At 38.7% G+C, this 15,578-nt stretch overlaps 2 protein-coding genes across 5 annotated transcripts in view; one reads left to right on the top strand and one right to left on the bottom strand.

Annotated features, from left to right (window-relative positions):
- Positions 1-15,578, bottom strand: part of erbb4b (erb-b2 receptor tyrosine kinase 4b) — a 308,590-nt gene that overhangs the window by 120,050 nt on the left and 172,962 nt on the right. The gene's annotated exons all lie outside the window — the stretch shown is intronic.
- LOC306832799 (uncharacterized protein) lies at positions 1,756-10,338 on the top strand. 3 transcript variants are annotated; one of them, XM_079357778.1, is made up of 7 exons: positions 1,757-2,038; positions 3,672-3,707; positions 6,181-6,320; positions 6,910-7,847; positions 7,987-8,145; positions 8,236-8,325; positions 9,511-10,338. In XM_079357778.1, the coding sequence occupies exons 4-7, from the start codon at positions 6,927-6,929 to the stop codon at positions 9,838-9,840; spliced, it is 1,500 nt and encodes a 499-aa protein (XP_079213904.1). In that variant the 5' UTR covers positions 1,757-2,038; positions 3,672-3,707; positions 6,181-6,320; positions 6,910-6,926; the 3' UTR covers positions 9,841-10,338. The 3 variants fall into 3 exon arrangements, with proteins under 3 accessions (XP_079213905.1, XP_079213904.1, XP_079213903.1); XM_079357777.1 differs by having other exon boundaries at positions 6,159-6,320; XM_079357779.1 differs by lacking the exons at positions 3,672-3,707; positions 6,181-6,320 and having other exon boundaries at positions 1,756-2,038.

Genomic DNA, 15,578 nt, shown 5'->3' with positions numbered 1-15,578 from the left:
AATCAAGTGCGGCTTATATATGTACAAATACATTTATTTACTTATTTTTAGCCGGTGCGGCTTATATCCAGGTGCGCTCAATAGTACGGAATTTACGGTATTCACACACAAAACCTGTGTCAAAGTCAAAGACGTAGATGTCCCAGAATGGAAAAAATGATTTCAACTCTTTAGTTTAAATAAAACTCTAAACAAAGACTAACATTTACAAAATGAATGTAGAGTCTAGCCATTTAATGTCTTCCTTGCTCAAATGTTTATGAAAGACTTCAACCATGCAGCAAATGTAAATGTATTAGAAAGAATGAAATATTGTCACTAATCTGGTAAACAGTAAATGGACTTGAGCATGTATAGCACCTTTCTATTCTTCTGACAACTCATTGCATTTTTACACTGCATGCCACACCTACCTATTCACACACTGATGGCAAAGGTTTCTATGTGAAGTGACCCTCAGAAGGAACTTATTCCATTCATTGACACTTATATGCAGCCACCGCCAAAGCAGAAGGAGCAACCTGTCTTGCCCAACGACATATTTGATCTAAGGAGATGGCGATTGAACCCCTAACCTTCGAGTTTAGAGATGATCAACTCTACCAATTGAGCCACAGCTGCCCCATCTTGAATTTCCCTCGGGATCAATAAAGTATCTCTCTCTCTCTCTCTCTCTCTCTCTCTCTCTCTCTCTCTCTCTCTCTCTCTCTCTCTCTCTCTCTCTCTCTCTCTCTCTCTCTCTCTCTCTCTCTCTCTCTCTCTCTCTCCTCTAATGTTAGTTTCTCAAAAATTACAATTCAAACATGAACTTTTAAAACACTGCCAAAACACTGATCATCTTTTAATGCTTCCGTGTTCTAACCATCTTCCTGTTTTAATTTCTAGTTTTAAATGCCTTTGCCTTTTCTTCCAAATGTTTTCTGTGTGTGTATGTGTGTGTATGTGTGCGTGTTTGTGTCTCCTGTGCGTATAGATTCAGGTTCAGTAAATGTTTCATTATATGACAGCCACAAATCTTGTAAAAACAGAGCAATGGAGTGCTGGTTGTTCTGATTGTTTTGTAACAGGTAAATAGAGAACAAGGGTAGCTTCATTGGCACAGTGGAATACTGAGCAAAAACTTAAAATGCTGCAGATACAATCCAGTAATCTAATATATGCAACACGCACAAGGCCACATGCAAAGACGCACCTTTTTTAATTGGCAAAGATCTGTTTTGTATAAACAGTTCTTCTTTCCTCTTAGCAGGTTTTGCTGTTGTCCATTAATATTTCATAAGTCCTTGTTATGTCTTGCTAATGAAATCTCAAACATTGTATTATTAAACATAATAATACAATACAAAAAATCGAAAGCAAAGCAGCAGTAGCTTTATAAAGGTCAAGCTGTGAGCAACAGCCGGTGATTGCCCTGGAGCTAAAATAAAATCTTGTATATTTACCAGGTTACATTTTATAGGTGAATTACGCACATTTAAAAAGGAAGGACATATGGAAGAAGTGGATAGAAAGAACACTGTAAAACATGAGAGCCCCATTAAGTTATGTGAACTTGTTTTGTTTTTTTTACTCAAATTGTCATGGTAAGTTTTGAATATTGAACTCATATTTATAAGTTTTAGAAAAATAAACTTAAAGTAATTAATTGTCTTGACTATTTGTAAGTTTTGTCATGACTGTCAGTGTTGATTCAACTTATTTCTGTAAGTTATACCTTGAAAAAAAGAAAGGGGGGAGGAGGGGTGCTGCTGAAGAAATACCACCTGTTTTGGGGTTAGTCAAAAATAAAACTGTAAAGCTATGATACTTAAGAAGTATAGTGCTCACCAGTTCGCTAAACTGGATAAACCATAGTATTTCAACCACAACTTAATTATTGACGCAACAATAGAGAAAACAGCAGTGGACTACTTTCAGCTGCGGAGGGACGCACTTTTCAAGCTAGCTGCAATTAAACGTAGGTTTAGTGCAACTGCACAGTGGACCAGGGCGGAGGTCCACGACGACATTCTGCTGGGAGAAAAGACGCGGCAAGGAGGTAAGTTATCTTTTAAAAGTGCTTTTGAGTTTGTGTCGATAAAATTAAATAACACTGTCAGTTCCTTCTGTGATAAAAGGGAAAAAATTCAGCACATTGGCAGAGTTTTGCGAATATGACTACATTACCGTGTTTTTCTCTTTGCTAGTCCATCGTGTTAATCGAATTTTCAAATGGCGAATAAGTTTTATTACACCACTATTGTCCATAGGGGACATTTTAGTAGGCGTTCGTTTAGGTTATAAATGCTTCAGACGTGACGGGAGCAAAAAAAAAACTTTTCAACTAAACATTTGCCTGCAAGCACGTGCTGGCTAGCTAGCTAGTTGGCGACACGGTCAAGTCTAAGTAATTGCCGATGTGTTTTGGCATGCCGAGCCCCGGAGGATCGCTAAGTTCAGAAAACGGTCACTTTCACTGTTGCCGTGATCCAATGACGTTTTTATTATATAAACATGATTGACTGGTACTGACATTTAAAATACGATCCGCTCATAGAAAACTTTGCTAATAGAAAACAGCGCAGGTCGATAAAAATCACTCGGTTTCAACCTGATAATTCTGTGTAGAACTGCTGCTACACTGCAGCCGCCTGCTGCAGCCAGCATGTGAGGCGTTTTGGGAGCATTGGTAAGATATAGTACAGTCGTGGCCAAAAGTTTAGAGAATTTGTGGTCAATCCTCAAGCAGCGGGTGGACAAACAAAAACCCACACATTATTAGTTAAACTGATTATTCATATTGCTCGGTCAGGATGTGGCCCAGAAGTTGATTGACAGCATGCCAGGGTGGATTGTATCCCTGAAAGTCATTGCACCACAACTAGGTTATGCAAAAACAGCTATTCATCAGCAGGCATAGAGGATTAATAGCTGTGGCCATACTGCAGTGCAACCAATATAAGGAGGTGAAGGTGGGGCAACCAAATCATTTGCTGGTGCACTTAGAAATGTGGTGCTACTGGTGGAAAAGTTAGTTTGGAGCCCTGTTATAATATATATTATAAGATAAGACAATATTTATGCTATAACATAACATTTGCACACAGCAATGTGCCTACATATATTTTACTTTTATGTATTCCATGTATACATTGAGTGCAGAGGCGATTATTTAACAATATGTTAAGGAGTAGTTACATTTATACAGTCTCACAATTACAACCGGCCCTTTGAGGGCAACCATAATGCTTATGTGGCCCGGGATGGACATGAGTTTGACGCCCCTTGCTTAGCTCATAGTTAGTTCCTCTTTAACCCAGCTATGGTATGTATGCTAGCGACAGTGGGAATTTAATAATGTGGCCGCTCGATACCTGATATATTTTTCAGAGTAATCATCACCACATTAGTGCAAATAAAGGTGATTTGTTCAAAAGATTGCTTGATTGATCTTTTTTTATATTTTTAAAAATGTTATGTAAAACTAAAAAAGAAGTACAGATAGAATACCGTTAAAGTATGATTGACAAGAAGTATCGGTAAAAGTAGTAGTACTGATAAAATCAATCCCCATCCTTAGTCACCACCCAGAGTCAGGGCTTACTTTTTAACTGTCTGCACGGTAAGTTTTTAACTTATGAAATAACATGTTAATGGAGTCTAAAATAATTAGTTGTTGTTTTTCTCTACAGATTTCTTCAAGCATGTCCCTCTCATGAAGTGGAAATGTAAGTTTTGTGCATTTTCAACGAATTGCCAAGGGAAAATACTACAGCACTACAAAGAGCGACATGGGCATCATCGAAGGAGTTCAGGCCTCATCTGTATTCACAAAGACTGTTTAAAAACTTTTCAAACACAGGCTGAACTTAAAATTCATTTGAAAGATCATACAAAAGCTTCTACTATTGGAACCAAATTATCTTGTGATTTGTGTACATTCTCAGATCCTAGTGACATTAACAAATACTTTGCACACTTGAAGACTCATTTGAGAAAGAGAGAAACTGTTAAATGTCCCTTTGTGGGGTGCTTTTTCAAGTCTTGTGTGTTGTCAACTTTTACAGCTCATAGGAGTCGCAATCATAAGTCTTCCACCTTAGAAGATTTCAGGCCAGAGCTTTTTGCACTGACTACACTTTCATTGCCTGTAATAGAGGAGGATTTTGTTTCAGACACTGAAGATATACTTGTATCTGAAGCTGAATCTGGACTTGATAATGAAACGTCCATTCAACATCAATTGGGATCTCTGTTTCTCCGCATGCAAACACTTTTGCATGTGTCAATTTCAGCAGTACAGGAAATAATTGATGAGTTATTTGACATTGGAGAATTAGCTCATCAAAATATAAAGACAGTCATTGATAAAGTTTTGAAAGACAATAATTGCATCGCTGATGCCTCTGTGGTTGCTTCATTGACTGAACAATTGCAAGCTTTGAACCCACTCAAATTTCTCTCAAGGGACGGGCCTCTTGGCACTGATCGCAAAAGACAGTCATTTTATAGAAAGAACTTTACAGTTATTGAACCAGTTGAATATTTGTTTAATACACAAGAAAAAAAGTGCTCATTTGTTTATGTTCCTATTTTACAAGTGCTCAGTAAGCTGTTGGAAAGAAATGAAATCCTTCAGACACTAAAGACCTCCTGTCAACAAGATGGTCATTACAGTTCTTTTCAAGACGGAGAATACTTTAAAGAGAACAAAATTTTATCTGAAGGATTAGGAATAGCTCTTGGACTATATATTGATGATTTCGAAATTTGTAATCCATTAGGCACTTCAAAAAAGAAGCACAAAGTTTGTGGGATCTATTGGGTGATTGCCAACCTACCTATAAGACTACGATCATCATTATCATCAATCTATTTGGCTGTGTTATGCAAAACCGTCCATGTAAAAGAACATGGTTACAGCAAGGTTCTAGGGCCTCTAATTAGAGATCTTGAGTTCCTTGAGAGAGAAGGTGTGTTTGTTCAACGTCTTGGCTCAAATATTAAAGGAACAGTTTTATATGTATCTGCAGACAACTTGGGTGCACATTCACTTGCTGGATTCCAAGAGTCTTTTAATGTTCAAAAGTTTTGCAGATTTTGCTTGGCAAATCGTCAAGATATCCAGAAATTTGATGTTAGAAGTGGGGTTTTTACTTTAAGAACACCAGCATTGTTTGATGAGGCTGTTAATGTGCTTAAACAGAGTGATGAGTCTTGTGTTGATGGTGTGAAGAAAGACTGTCCTTTAAACAGACTGACCCATTTTCATGCTGCAAAAGGGTTTCCACCAGATTTTCTACACGACGCCTTAGAAGGAATTGTACCTGTGGAACTCTGCATATGCATTTCAGATCTCATTGCAAAGAAGTATTTCACATTGACTGAACTTAATTGTAAAATATTGACATTCCCCTTTCAATTCTATGACAAAACTAACAGGCCTCAGACAATACAGACAAACTTTCGAAAAAATGGAACCATTAATGGCAATGGACATGAGAACTGGACGCTTCTGAGATTTCTTCCGCTGTTTATTGGCCATCAGATCCCAGAGGATGAAAAAACTTGGCATATAATTCTTGAATTAAAAGACATTGTTGAGTTGTTAGCCAGCCCCTCATTCACAACAGAAACCCTGTGCTACCTACAAGCTAAAATCTCTGACCACCGACAGTTGCTTTTAGAAGTTTTTCCTTGTACAAAATTGCGCCCTAAACATCACTATCTGGAACATTATCCGACATTAATCAAAAAATTTGGTCCTGTAATTGACTTTTGGACAATAAGATTTGAGGCTAAACATTCCTTTTTCAAAAAGGTGGTTCGTGATGCTGGCAACTTCAAAAATATTTTGCACACTTTGGCTACAAGACATCAACTAATGCTGGCATATTACCTAGAGATGCCAAGTGTTTTTAAGCCAAGCATCGAAACAGGACGGGTATCTGTTGTGTCTGTGGGTATTTTAGATGCTTCTGTCAATGTGGCTATTCGGAACAAGTTTAGAGGTCTGGACTCCGTTTCACTCACCTCCACTGCCTTTTTGAATGGGACGAAATATTCAAAAGGAATGGTACTCTCAGTTGGGCACACAAGTGGACTGCCTGATTTTGGGAGAATATTGGACATTTGTTTAGTGGAAGGCCGCATATTTTTTGTTGCTGAACTCTTTACAGCTGGATTTTTGGACCATCTAAGGTGTTACCAGCTGACCAAAAAAGAGCCTGCAGTAGCTGTGGTTGTTGATCCGGACCAGCTAAATGACTACACTCCTCTGGCTGCGTACAGTGTTGATGGAAAGCTGCTCATCAGTCCAAGGACATTCATGTTACAATAAGGTATCTATAAAAACACCCATGGTCATTTAAATCCTTTTTATTTAACACTTGTTAAAGTTAAGCCTTGCTAACTTACTGCTTGCCTAATATAATCCCACACATTATTTCAGACTATGCATTTCTTCACTCTTATACTACAGCTGTGGTCAAAAGTTTTTAGAATGACACAAAAATGAGTTTTCACAAAGTTCACTGCTTCAGTGTTTTTAGATCTTTTAGTAAAATGTTACTCTGGTATACTGAAGTATAATTACAAGCATTTTATAATTATCAAAAGCTTTTATTGACAATAAATAGAGTTTATGCAAAGAGTCAATATTTGCTGTGTTTACCTTCTTTTTAAGACCTCTGCAATTCACCCTGGCATGCTGTCAATCAACTTCTGAGCCACAACCTGACCGAGGAATATGAATAATCAGTTTAATAATTTGTCAGAATTTGTGGGTTTTTGTTTGTCCACCCGCCGCTTGAGGATTGACCACAAATTCTCAAAACTTTTGGCCACGGCTGTACAATTTGTAGTCCAGGCTGCTTCTACTGTTTGTCAGTTTTCAGCTTTGTTTTTTTTCTGTGTGTGTCTGTGTTAAAGCTGTAGGTGCCTCCAAGATGCTTCTCCGAGTCATTGTGTCCCCTCAAGAGATAAGGCGTGTCACCTTAGAGACCATTCCGGAGTCTGTCGACAAGTTATGTGAAGAACTGCGCAGCAGTATTGGCTTACGAGGAAACTTCCTTCTGCAGTTTGAAGATCCAGACTTTGGAAATGAGCTTTGCAATTTGACAGATATCAAAGATCTGCCAACGGACCGAGCAACGCTGAAAGTTTTGTTCACATATTCTGATGCTGTTTCTGATTCAACATTGGATACTGCAAGTTTGAGTTCCCCGAGTAACAGTTCATCAGTGGAATGGCCAGATCCATTTATTATCCCTGATTTCTCCCATGATGTTGAACTTCAGCTGACCGCAGCTAATGATGCCTATGCCAAGGAAGGAACAGTGATGGTCATCTCCAAGGGCATCAAAAGTGAAATACTGGACAAACTAGCCGATATGATATCCAAAATCACCGCCTATCCGAGTAAGGAACATTATGAAAGTGTAGCTACAGCTCTTGTAGCAAAGCACCCTTGTCTCAAAGAGCCGGGGTCTGAGAAGGGATGGTATTGCTGGGTATTCAGCTTGAAATTCAAGATGGGCAATTACCGTCAGCGACTGATGGCAGCTGGATGCCCTGAAGTTCTTGTAAATAAGAGAAAAAGGGGACAAACAAGCAGCAAGGTGTTAAAAAAGTCAAAGAAGGGAGAGGTCCATTACTTGCCAGATCCACCTGCAGGACAAAGCGCCTTTACATCTGAGGAGAATCGGAAGACCATGCTTCTAGAGGTGCAGAAGTGTGATCCAGACTTGCAGTTCCTGGATGAACTGATGACTGCAACATTCTCTCAGCGAAGAAAAGAAGTAATTGGTGACGAGCCACCCGTCTCTGAACTCATGAACAGATGGCCTGCATTGTTCAATGAGAGACAGGTAACTATTGCTAACTCAGACATCCACAAACACAAATGTTCTGTATTTGTCTACTTTAGCAGCAGTGCTATCAGATAGGATGTAATCTTCATATGTCATAATTTGATCTTTACTGGCTTCCCCACTACTTGTGTTTCAGATAAGAGCTGAGTTCGGTAGAATAGTGACCACTGATCTGCTGTCATTCCTGGAGGGACTTGATGCTTGGGTGCCGAGACTCTTGCAGTTGTATAAAGCAGCCATTTCATCAGGCAGGAGGTTGGCCCTTCAAAGTGTTATGCAGTGCCTTGATAAAGAGGTATGTATAGTGTGAATTTGTCAATGTGAACTTCCATTAGGACTCTAGTTTAAATATTGCATGAACTCACTTTTGTGTAACTTTATGTAGGACACAAACCAGAATCGGAGGACAGCTGCCCTTCTTGGTCTTCCATGTTTCTTCTCAGAGGATACTTCAGAGATCATCAGGATGTGTGATGTAAGAAAATATATTAACATGTAAACATCCCTTTTTTTCCACAACATTGCGGAACCTTTTTCATTTAACGTTTAGTACATCATTCAAAACTTACTGGCAGTTCAAATGTTTAAAAATTAACTGATAGGCAGTTTTGAAAACAGAATGTGATGATGATATAGACTGCTGAACTTCATAAGTTAATCACAATAAATGCATAGCTGAGTATGAGGTATATTTTAATACAACCATCATTTTTAACCATTTCCAGGCAGTTTTTATTTTTGTTTTGTTAAAACGTTGCTCTCCATGCTTGTAGCCTGCTCCTCAGTACCTTTTGTAGGTAGTCCAGTGGTGCAACTGAATTATAAGAACCAAAACTAAGTTTGAACGGGTGTTGTGTGGGGATATTTCTTGCATCAAAAGTATGCCAATAAAAGTGTTAGTTTTGTTACTAACTAGCTCAGATTGCTATAATAAGTGTCTGACAACATTATGGAGACAAATTCTACCTTTTTATTTACCTGATGTCGCTTCTCGTCTTTGTTTACATCCTGTTATGTCTGTTATTTGAAGCAGGGGAGTATGGGTGGAGCTGCAGGTACAGAAAGTTGTAGTTTATTTCTGAAGTGATGGCTGAATATTTTGAATATTTTGAACAGTTGGGTGAGGTATTTAAATTTGATGGCCTACATTATTTTTTTGAATTGATGAGAAGCTGCAACAGAAGTACAGAGGGAGAGAGAGGCTGCAGAGTTTCAGCCAGCTATGCTGTTGTGATACTCAGGTGTTTGTTTTGTTACTCCTATTAATACATACATTATTGTAAGGATTTGACAACATTATGGAGAGAATCCACAAATCAAATTAAAGTATCACATCAAAGTATTCTGAATCGTCTAAATATTCAGCCATGACTTCAGAAATAAACTATAAGTTAACTAATAGAGGACGATGGCTCCCCCTGAGCTTTTTAAAGGCAGCAAAGTCTCTGGTCTATCTAAAGGAGACAAACAATTTGTTTTAAACAATACACCGGTTGAATTGCAATAATATAATGTACACTTTTTTTTAGTTGATGTTTTTCTTCTTCTTGCATTCTCAATCATGAACAAGTTTTGCCAATTTAGTGGCAACTTATCACTAACATTATTTTTCTGAATTACATGCAACAAAATAACAATTGAATTTGTCCAATTGTTTCAGGTTCATGGTGAAACCCTGGACATCTTAATGAAGGGAATGCGTGTCGGACTTCTCATTGGACATGAAGGCGTTCTGCATGATGCATTCCCAATGCAAGTCTTTAATGTGGCTGTGGTGGTAGAGGAGACAATCGTTCTTTCTAATGTAAGAGATGTGGCCACTGGTTTCGCGATGCTAATGGGAACAATCTACTGCCTGAATCTGGAATATCCTTCTGAGATGAAGTACTCATTTGAATTCATGCAAAGGGTCATCATGAAAATAAAACCTGACCACTGTTCAGCCAGGATACATGGACTCAGAAACAAGCTACTGAGGTATCGTTTGTAAACTGAAAAGGATGCCTGTAAGTCCTAACTGGAAGAAAGCCTTTTCTGCTTTGCTCATTGTTACTTCTCGAGAAAGCAGTTTATGTACCGAAGATGGAAAAATCAAAAACAATACAGAATTGTTGTGTCCTCTGGAGAAGAATAAAGAGCCTTCTGATCCATTCAGAACTACAGGCCAAGTCGAACCAAATTGAAGCACTACTATAAGAACTGTCGGAATAAATGTCCAGACTGTTTATGTACTTTTTTGACATTGTGAAGAATGTTAGTGAAGTTAATGTTCTGCATTGTTCATAACTGAGTTTGCACAGAACAACTTGATACAATATTGTTAAAGCAGTGACCTTAGTGATGTGTAAACCAATGCCATAGCATTATATAAACCTGTTCATATAGAGAATAACTTCAGCATCACTATTTTTCGCAAAACATGTTGCAAAACATATCGCAAGATCTTAACTGAGAGGAATGTTATTGTTATTCTGCACTGTTCATAATTGCTTTTGGACAGAACAGCTTGATATATATTGTTGAAACAGCCATTTTGTGGTGTGCAAGCTAAGGTCAAAAAGTCAGCTTTAACTTTAAAATAATTGTTAAGCAATATTGTTATGCTCTTGTCTATTAATTTTACTTAGCTTATTATATTAAAGCTATGTAAATGTTTTGGTACACCTAGCCAGCTGCGCAACTGCTGTGTCTAATCTCCACTTTCTAGTGTTGTATGGGGACAATACATTGCAAATGTTTAGGCATGAGCATTGTTAAAATAAAGTTTTGTTTTTGAACAAAGAAGCTCTAAATTGATTCACTGTGAAGTCTAGATTAGTATAGTCAAGAGTAGGAATAAAGTTGAAACAATTTAAATACTTTAGCCCTTTTAACTTAAAATAGCACTTAATATGAAATATTACAAAGTCATTTTAACTTAAAAGTGTAAGTTGAAATGACAGGGAATTGTAAGTTTACAGGACAAGATAATGTGAGTTTTCATGAATGGACAATTCAACATAGTAAGTGGACTTAACTTTGAGACTCAAGTTGAAAATACAAACTATCATTAGTTAAACAACTTGTATAACTTAACAGTTTGAGTTCAAACAATGGTTACTTTCAAGTTGAGTTTACTCACATTTGTAAGGCAGCAGGTGAACTTTCATTTCTAAGTTTTACTGACTTAAAATGTCTTACAGTGAAGGTTTATATAATAAAGAGAGCATACAAATAAATACATTATGGAGGATTTAATCCTGGACATGCAATTTGGAGAAATCTGAGTGTATCATGTGCAGAAGTAGTCGACGTTATAGAAAATACCATTCATTCAACTTTAAGTGTGCACATGAAGAACATTATGGCATGTTCATCTTGTTAGTCAGGGTGGCTCAAAAATGGACCAAAGTGCAAGAAACTTCCCTCAGAAATTCATCTCCATTGTTCCCTTTGCATAAAGCCCCATACCTTTGGCTCTGAAAGTCTCACTATCTCTGTCACACAGTGGTATTACAGAACAATCAATTAACACCAAGAACCACTGATGGCCCGTCCCGGACTCCAATTTAACATGCGCCTGCTTGCGGATCCACATTAGTGGTTCACAAATGTGACAATATGAATGTCGTCCTTCAAAAAGAAAGTCCCTCTTGCTCCCTTCCTGGAGCGGTGAAATATTGAGTGTGACACGGGAGTAATTGCATGGGAAGTAATCAATTAGACACACAATTGAAAGAGACCTGAGGTCTTTGGGCTGCCAGGCAAGAGGCCTGACTGAATTCTGGTGACGTTCACTGAACCAATCACGCCTGCCCCCAGTGGCAGAATTGCTCTTTTCCCCCAGAAGTTGGACGGAGTATGGAAGTCTTGGGGATCAGAGGAGGCAGCAATTTTATGCCCCACACCACCACCACCACCACCACCACCGGCAGTCCCCTGTCTGGGGGAAACACTGACTCAAATCGTCCCTTTCACCTTGCCCCATCCCATCCATTCTTTGTTTCTCTCCCTTGTGCATCATCGTCACAAGACGCAGAACATGACACGCTCAGCAGATGATAGCGTTCATTTGCTGAGATTTCCCCATTGAACTACTGCAGAAGCTTTGAGGACGACAGTCCAACTAAAGGGTGTACTGTCCAAAATGGCACAAAAAACATCACATTGTCTGCTTTTGTGTAAAAGGAATCAATGTGACAAATCAAGACAGCCAACTAAAATATGACTGGAAACACTTGCCAAAGAAAAAGGGATAAAGAGATGGAAGAAGGACAGAAAGTGGGATAGATACAGAGAGAGCAGATGGGCCATGAAGAAGTGGATAACGCCTTGGCGTATAACACAGGCTTGTGTACATGCATGAGACGAGAGAGGATCATTCAGCAGATGGGGCCTCAGATTGGATGCTTCATTTTGGATGGACGCAGTGCAGGCAAAGGGTGGTTAGGAAAATGAATCAACAACACTAAACAAATCTGAGCAAAAACAAGGATACAAGTGAAATGAGAAAAGGGAGGGGTGGCAGTAAAATGTGTTAAATTAGAAAGCTCATCTGTGTTAGGCTCCTTATTGAGGCTGTTATTATTTTGCCAGAGAAGCAGGTTGTTATTACCATGTGAAAGCAAAGAGTGTGGCCAGGGTTCATTTGAACGGAAGTGCTGAAAATGTTTGACTCAAGTGGGATGAAAGATGCTGCAGGTCAAAATGCATCAAAATACAGATCCAGAGTTTTGAAAATGTCAAGAGTCGGCTCAGTTAAACCTTTCTCTTGCACAGCTATGGGAGTGGAAACCTTAGAGAAGGACAAAGTCGAAACTTCTCTTTGTAGCAATCAGACGGTTTCCTTGTAAGTGAAAAGTGGGATACCTTTAGAGACAAGGTTTTTGTCTTCATATCCAACTTTAGTCCTCACTGTGACTCACTTCTTAAACTCTTGTGTCCCCTCAAACTCCTTCCTAAAAACACCAAAACTAAACTTTCCACACAACTTTTAAAATTTCTTATTCCCTCCAATACACCCCTCTGCACAAACACCATTCCTCAACTTTTCCCTGCTTGACTGTGCCTTATATTTCATATTCATGAGGATAACTTAGCTAAGCTTGATTGAAAGGTGCATCCGAGGGAGTCCTATCCCTGCTCAGCCAGAAGGTCTCATTCACCCCATCTTCCAGTCCCTTCAAATCCACAGTCCATTCGCAGCTTGCGGAGAGTGCAGCAGAGAAATCAATAAGTGTAATGCAACAATATACCAGCGACAAATTGATTTCATCCTAAGGCAATTTCGGGGCAAGTAGAAAAGTGGGTGGGTTTCAGCACAGAAGGGGTCTTTACTGTGCCTTCTCTCGATTAGCCCCTTATGTAGTTAATATTTTTTTTATCCTCATATATTGTTGCTCATGGATTATATTGATCATTTTATGCTTCTCCTGGGAGTCGTTGCAGAAGAATGGAGGACACTTCAAAGGCCTTGTAATCTACGAGATGGCCGGTCTAAAGCAAGATAGAAAGGAAAGTGTTTTGAACTGTGCTGTTTTATGTGCAGGACTGGACCTGTGCCGATGGTTCAAGCTTATATCCTTCCTCAGTAGTACACTGAAGGAATATGACAACTGCAACACAACAAACTGGGACACCCCCAGCAAGAGCATGTGAAACTGTCAGGACCATCTGTGCAAAAAGCAGTGATATGATGGAACCCTCCATGACAAGTTTCCTGTTCCAAAGATAGAAATTGGAATTCAAGGACTTTGGAGGTCTGCAATTTACGATCTGATTTCCCAATAGCTCGATCCTCCCATACTTATATGTGATAAGAAGACCTGCAAAAAGTCACAATAGGCATAAACAAGACTTCAGGATGACCTATTCCAAAATTTGGTCAACTGATCAGACCAAACAGAGAAAATGCCAACATTTGATTTACAAGGATGTACCATCAATTAATGAACAACCATGACCAAAATGAGGCACTTTAACAGTTCACTATCTAAACTAGTCTTCTAACGACACTTTTCACTTCTACAGTGATGATTGACCAACACATTACCAAGGCTTATATGAAGACAGTTTGGACCTACTCAGTTATGAGATAATAGACCCTTGGAGTTTAGGAACAGAAACCTTTATTGACATCATTAGGATAAATATAAGTTCAAGTACTATTTGGAGCGTTGATCAGGTCTTAGTCATGATTTATTTAGGTGTCAAACAGCAAAACCTCTGAAGACAAAATCAACTGTTCATAAATCAGTTGACCCCATGAAAGACAATGGAAACAAAGTTCAACAATATAATCATCTAAATATGTCAAGTATGTTCTAATACGATACTAAGCATCTAAAAGTAATAAATAGTAATAATAGAGTATTATTCCACATTTGAAAAATTGTGTAAATCGTGTAAGCTGTCCTGATAGTGGATTTGATTTGGATTTTGCTTTGCTCAGATTTTATACTTATATTAAACAATACAATCACAGAAATGGTGAGAAGGCTACAAAGCAAAAATGACGCTTGATCCTTCATTCAGAGTTTTAGAACAATTGGCCTATCTCAGCTAATGGTACATGTGTATGCCAACCATCATAACCTATGATAAGGATAGAAAAGGATTTTGTGACTCATCATTCAGTGACCAATTGAACTGTAAATGTCTATTGGCAGCATGCTTTATTTTTCCTCCAAGTCTGACTCAGATAAGATATTTCAATCAAAACCTGCCACACAAGTCTTGAAATGTGGTCTCCACAATAAAATGAGGTGATTTTTTAAAAACTTGTTCTTCTTGCAGATTTAAGCTTTTTTTTTGGTCATATTTACAAGACTTAATAAGAATCTGATCTTATGAGCTGTTACTATTTAAATCCAAATTTCCAAAGGCTATAACAACAAGTGAGCAGATTGTATTCTCTCCTTCTGTTCAATCCCAACTTGTTAGTAAGATGAAAAATTCTAGGGTGAAACACAAACAGTCAGAGTTATGAAGTAGAGCAGATTCAGGCCATGGCTGCTGTGCATAACTTCCCCTCTACTTCATGGCTCGAGGCCATGGATGGCACATCAAACAGCAGCTTCTCACAGAGTCCAGCCCCGGCTCCCTGAGCACTGGCTTCAACTTGGCACCACAATGAAGAGACTGGCTTGGCAAAAAAAAAGAAGATGCTAGTGGTGCTGGACAAATGCAATTCCCAAAGTATGGTGCAACATACCAGAAAGAATACAAAGATGGAACATAGCACAGAAACTGCTGCAGCAAAAACACACGTGTTGTTTCCTTCGGCTCTCGGGGATCACAGGGAAGGAAGAGTTGAAGAGAACAATGAGAAATGACTGAATTATTTAGAAAGAGGGTTTGGAAGCAGCAGAGACAAGCTTAGTGCCAAGCTTGTGCCTTACAAATCTAAATAAATTTGAGTCTCTGAATAAATTGTAACCTCTCAGTACAGAGAGAATTATTCAACTTTCTTGCAAACTGATGACATTGTCTTTCTCGTGTTTCCCTGGCATCTCCTTGACACACTTATTTTCAAGCTTTATTTAAAATATGTCCAACGTTTTTGTAATATCTCCCAGTAAATCGTTGGATGGAAACGAGCCTAAGTGCACTTTGTCCCGGCAGTCAAGCCCGAATGCACCGGGAGCTCATCCCCATTGAGAATTAAGCAGCGAAATTCATTTCAAAGCACATTTTACTGACATTCTTCATCAATGAGGACATGCGTGGCACTTTGCCGTGCTACCTAAT

Source organism: Symphodus melops (assembly GCF_947650265.1).
Source record: "Symphodus melops genome assembly, chromosome: 12".
Lineage (NCBI taxonomy): Eukaryota > Metazoa > Chordata > Actinopteri > Labriformes > Labridae > Symphodus > Symphodus melops.
Note: the sequence above shows the minus strand (reverse complement) of the source record. Positions and strands in the feature narration are given on the sequence as shown.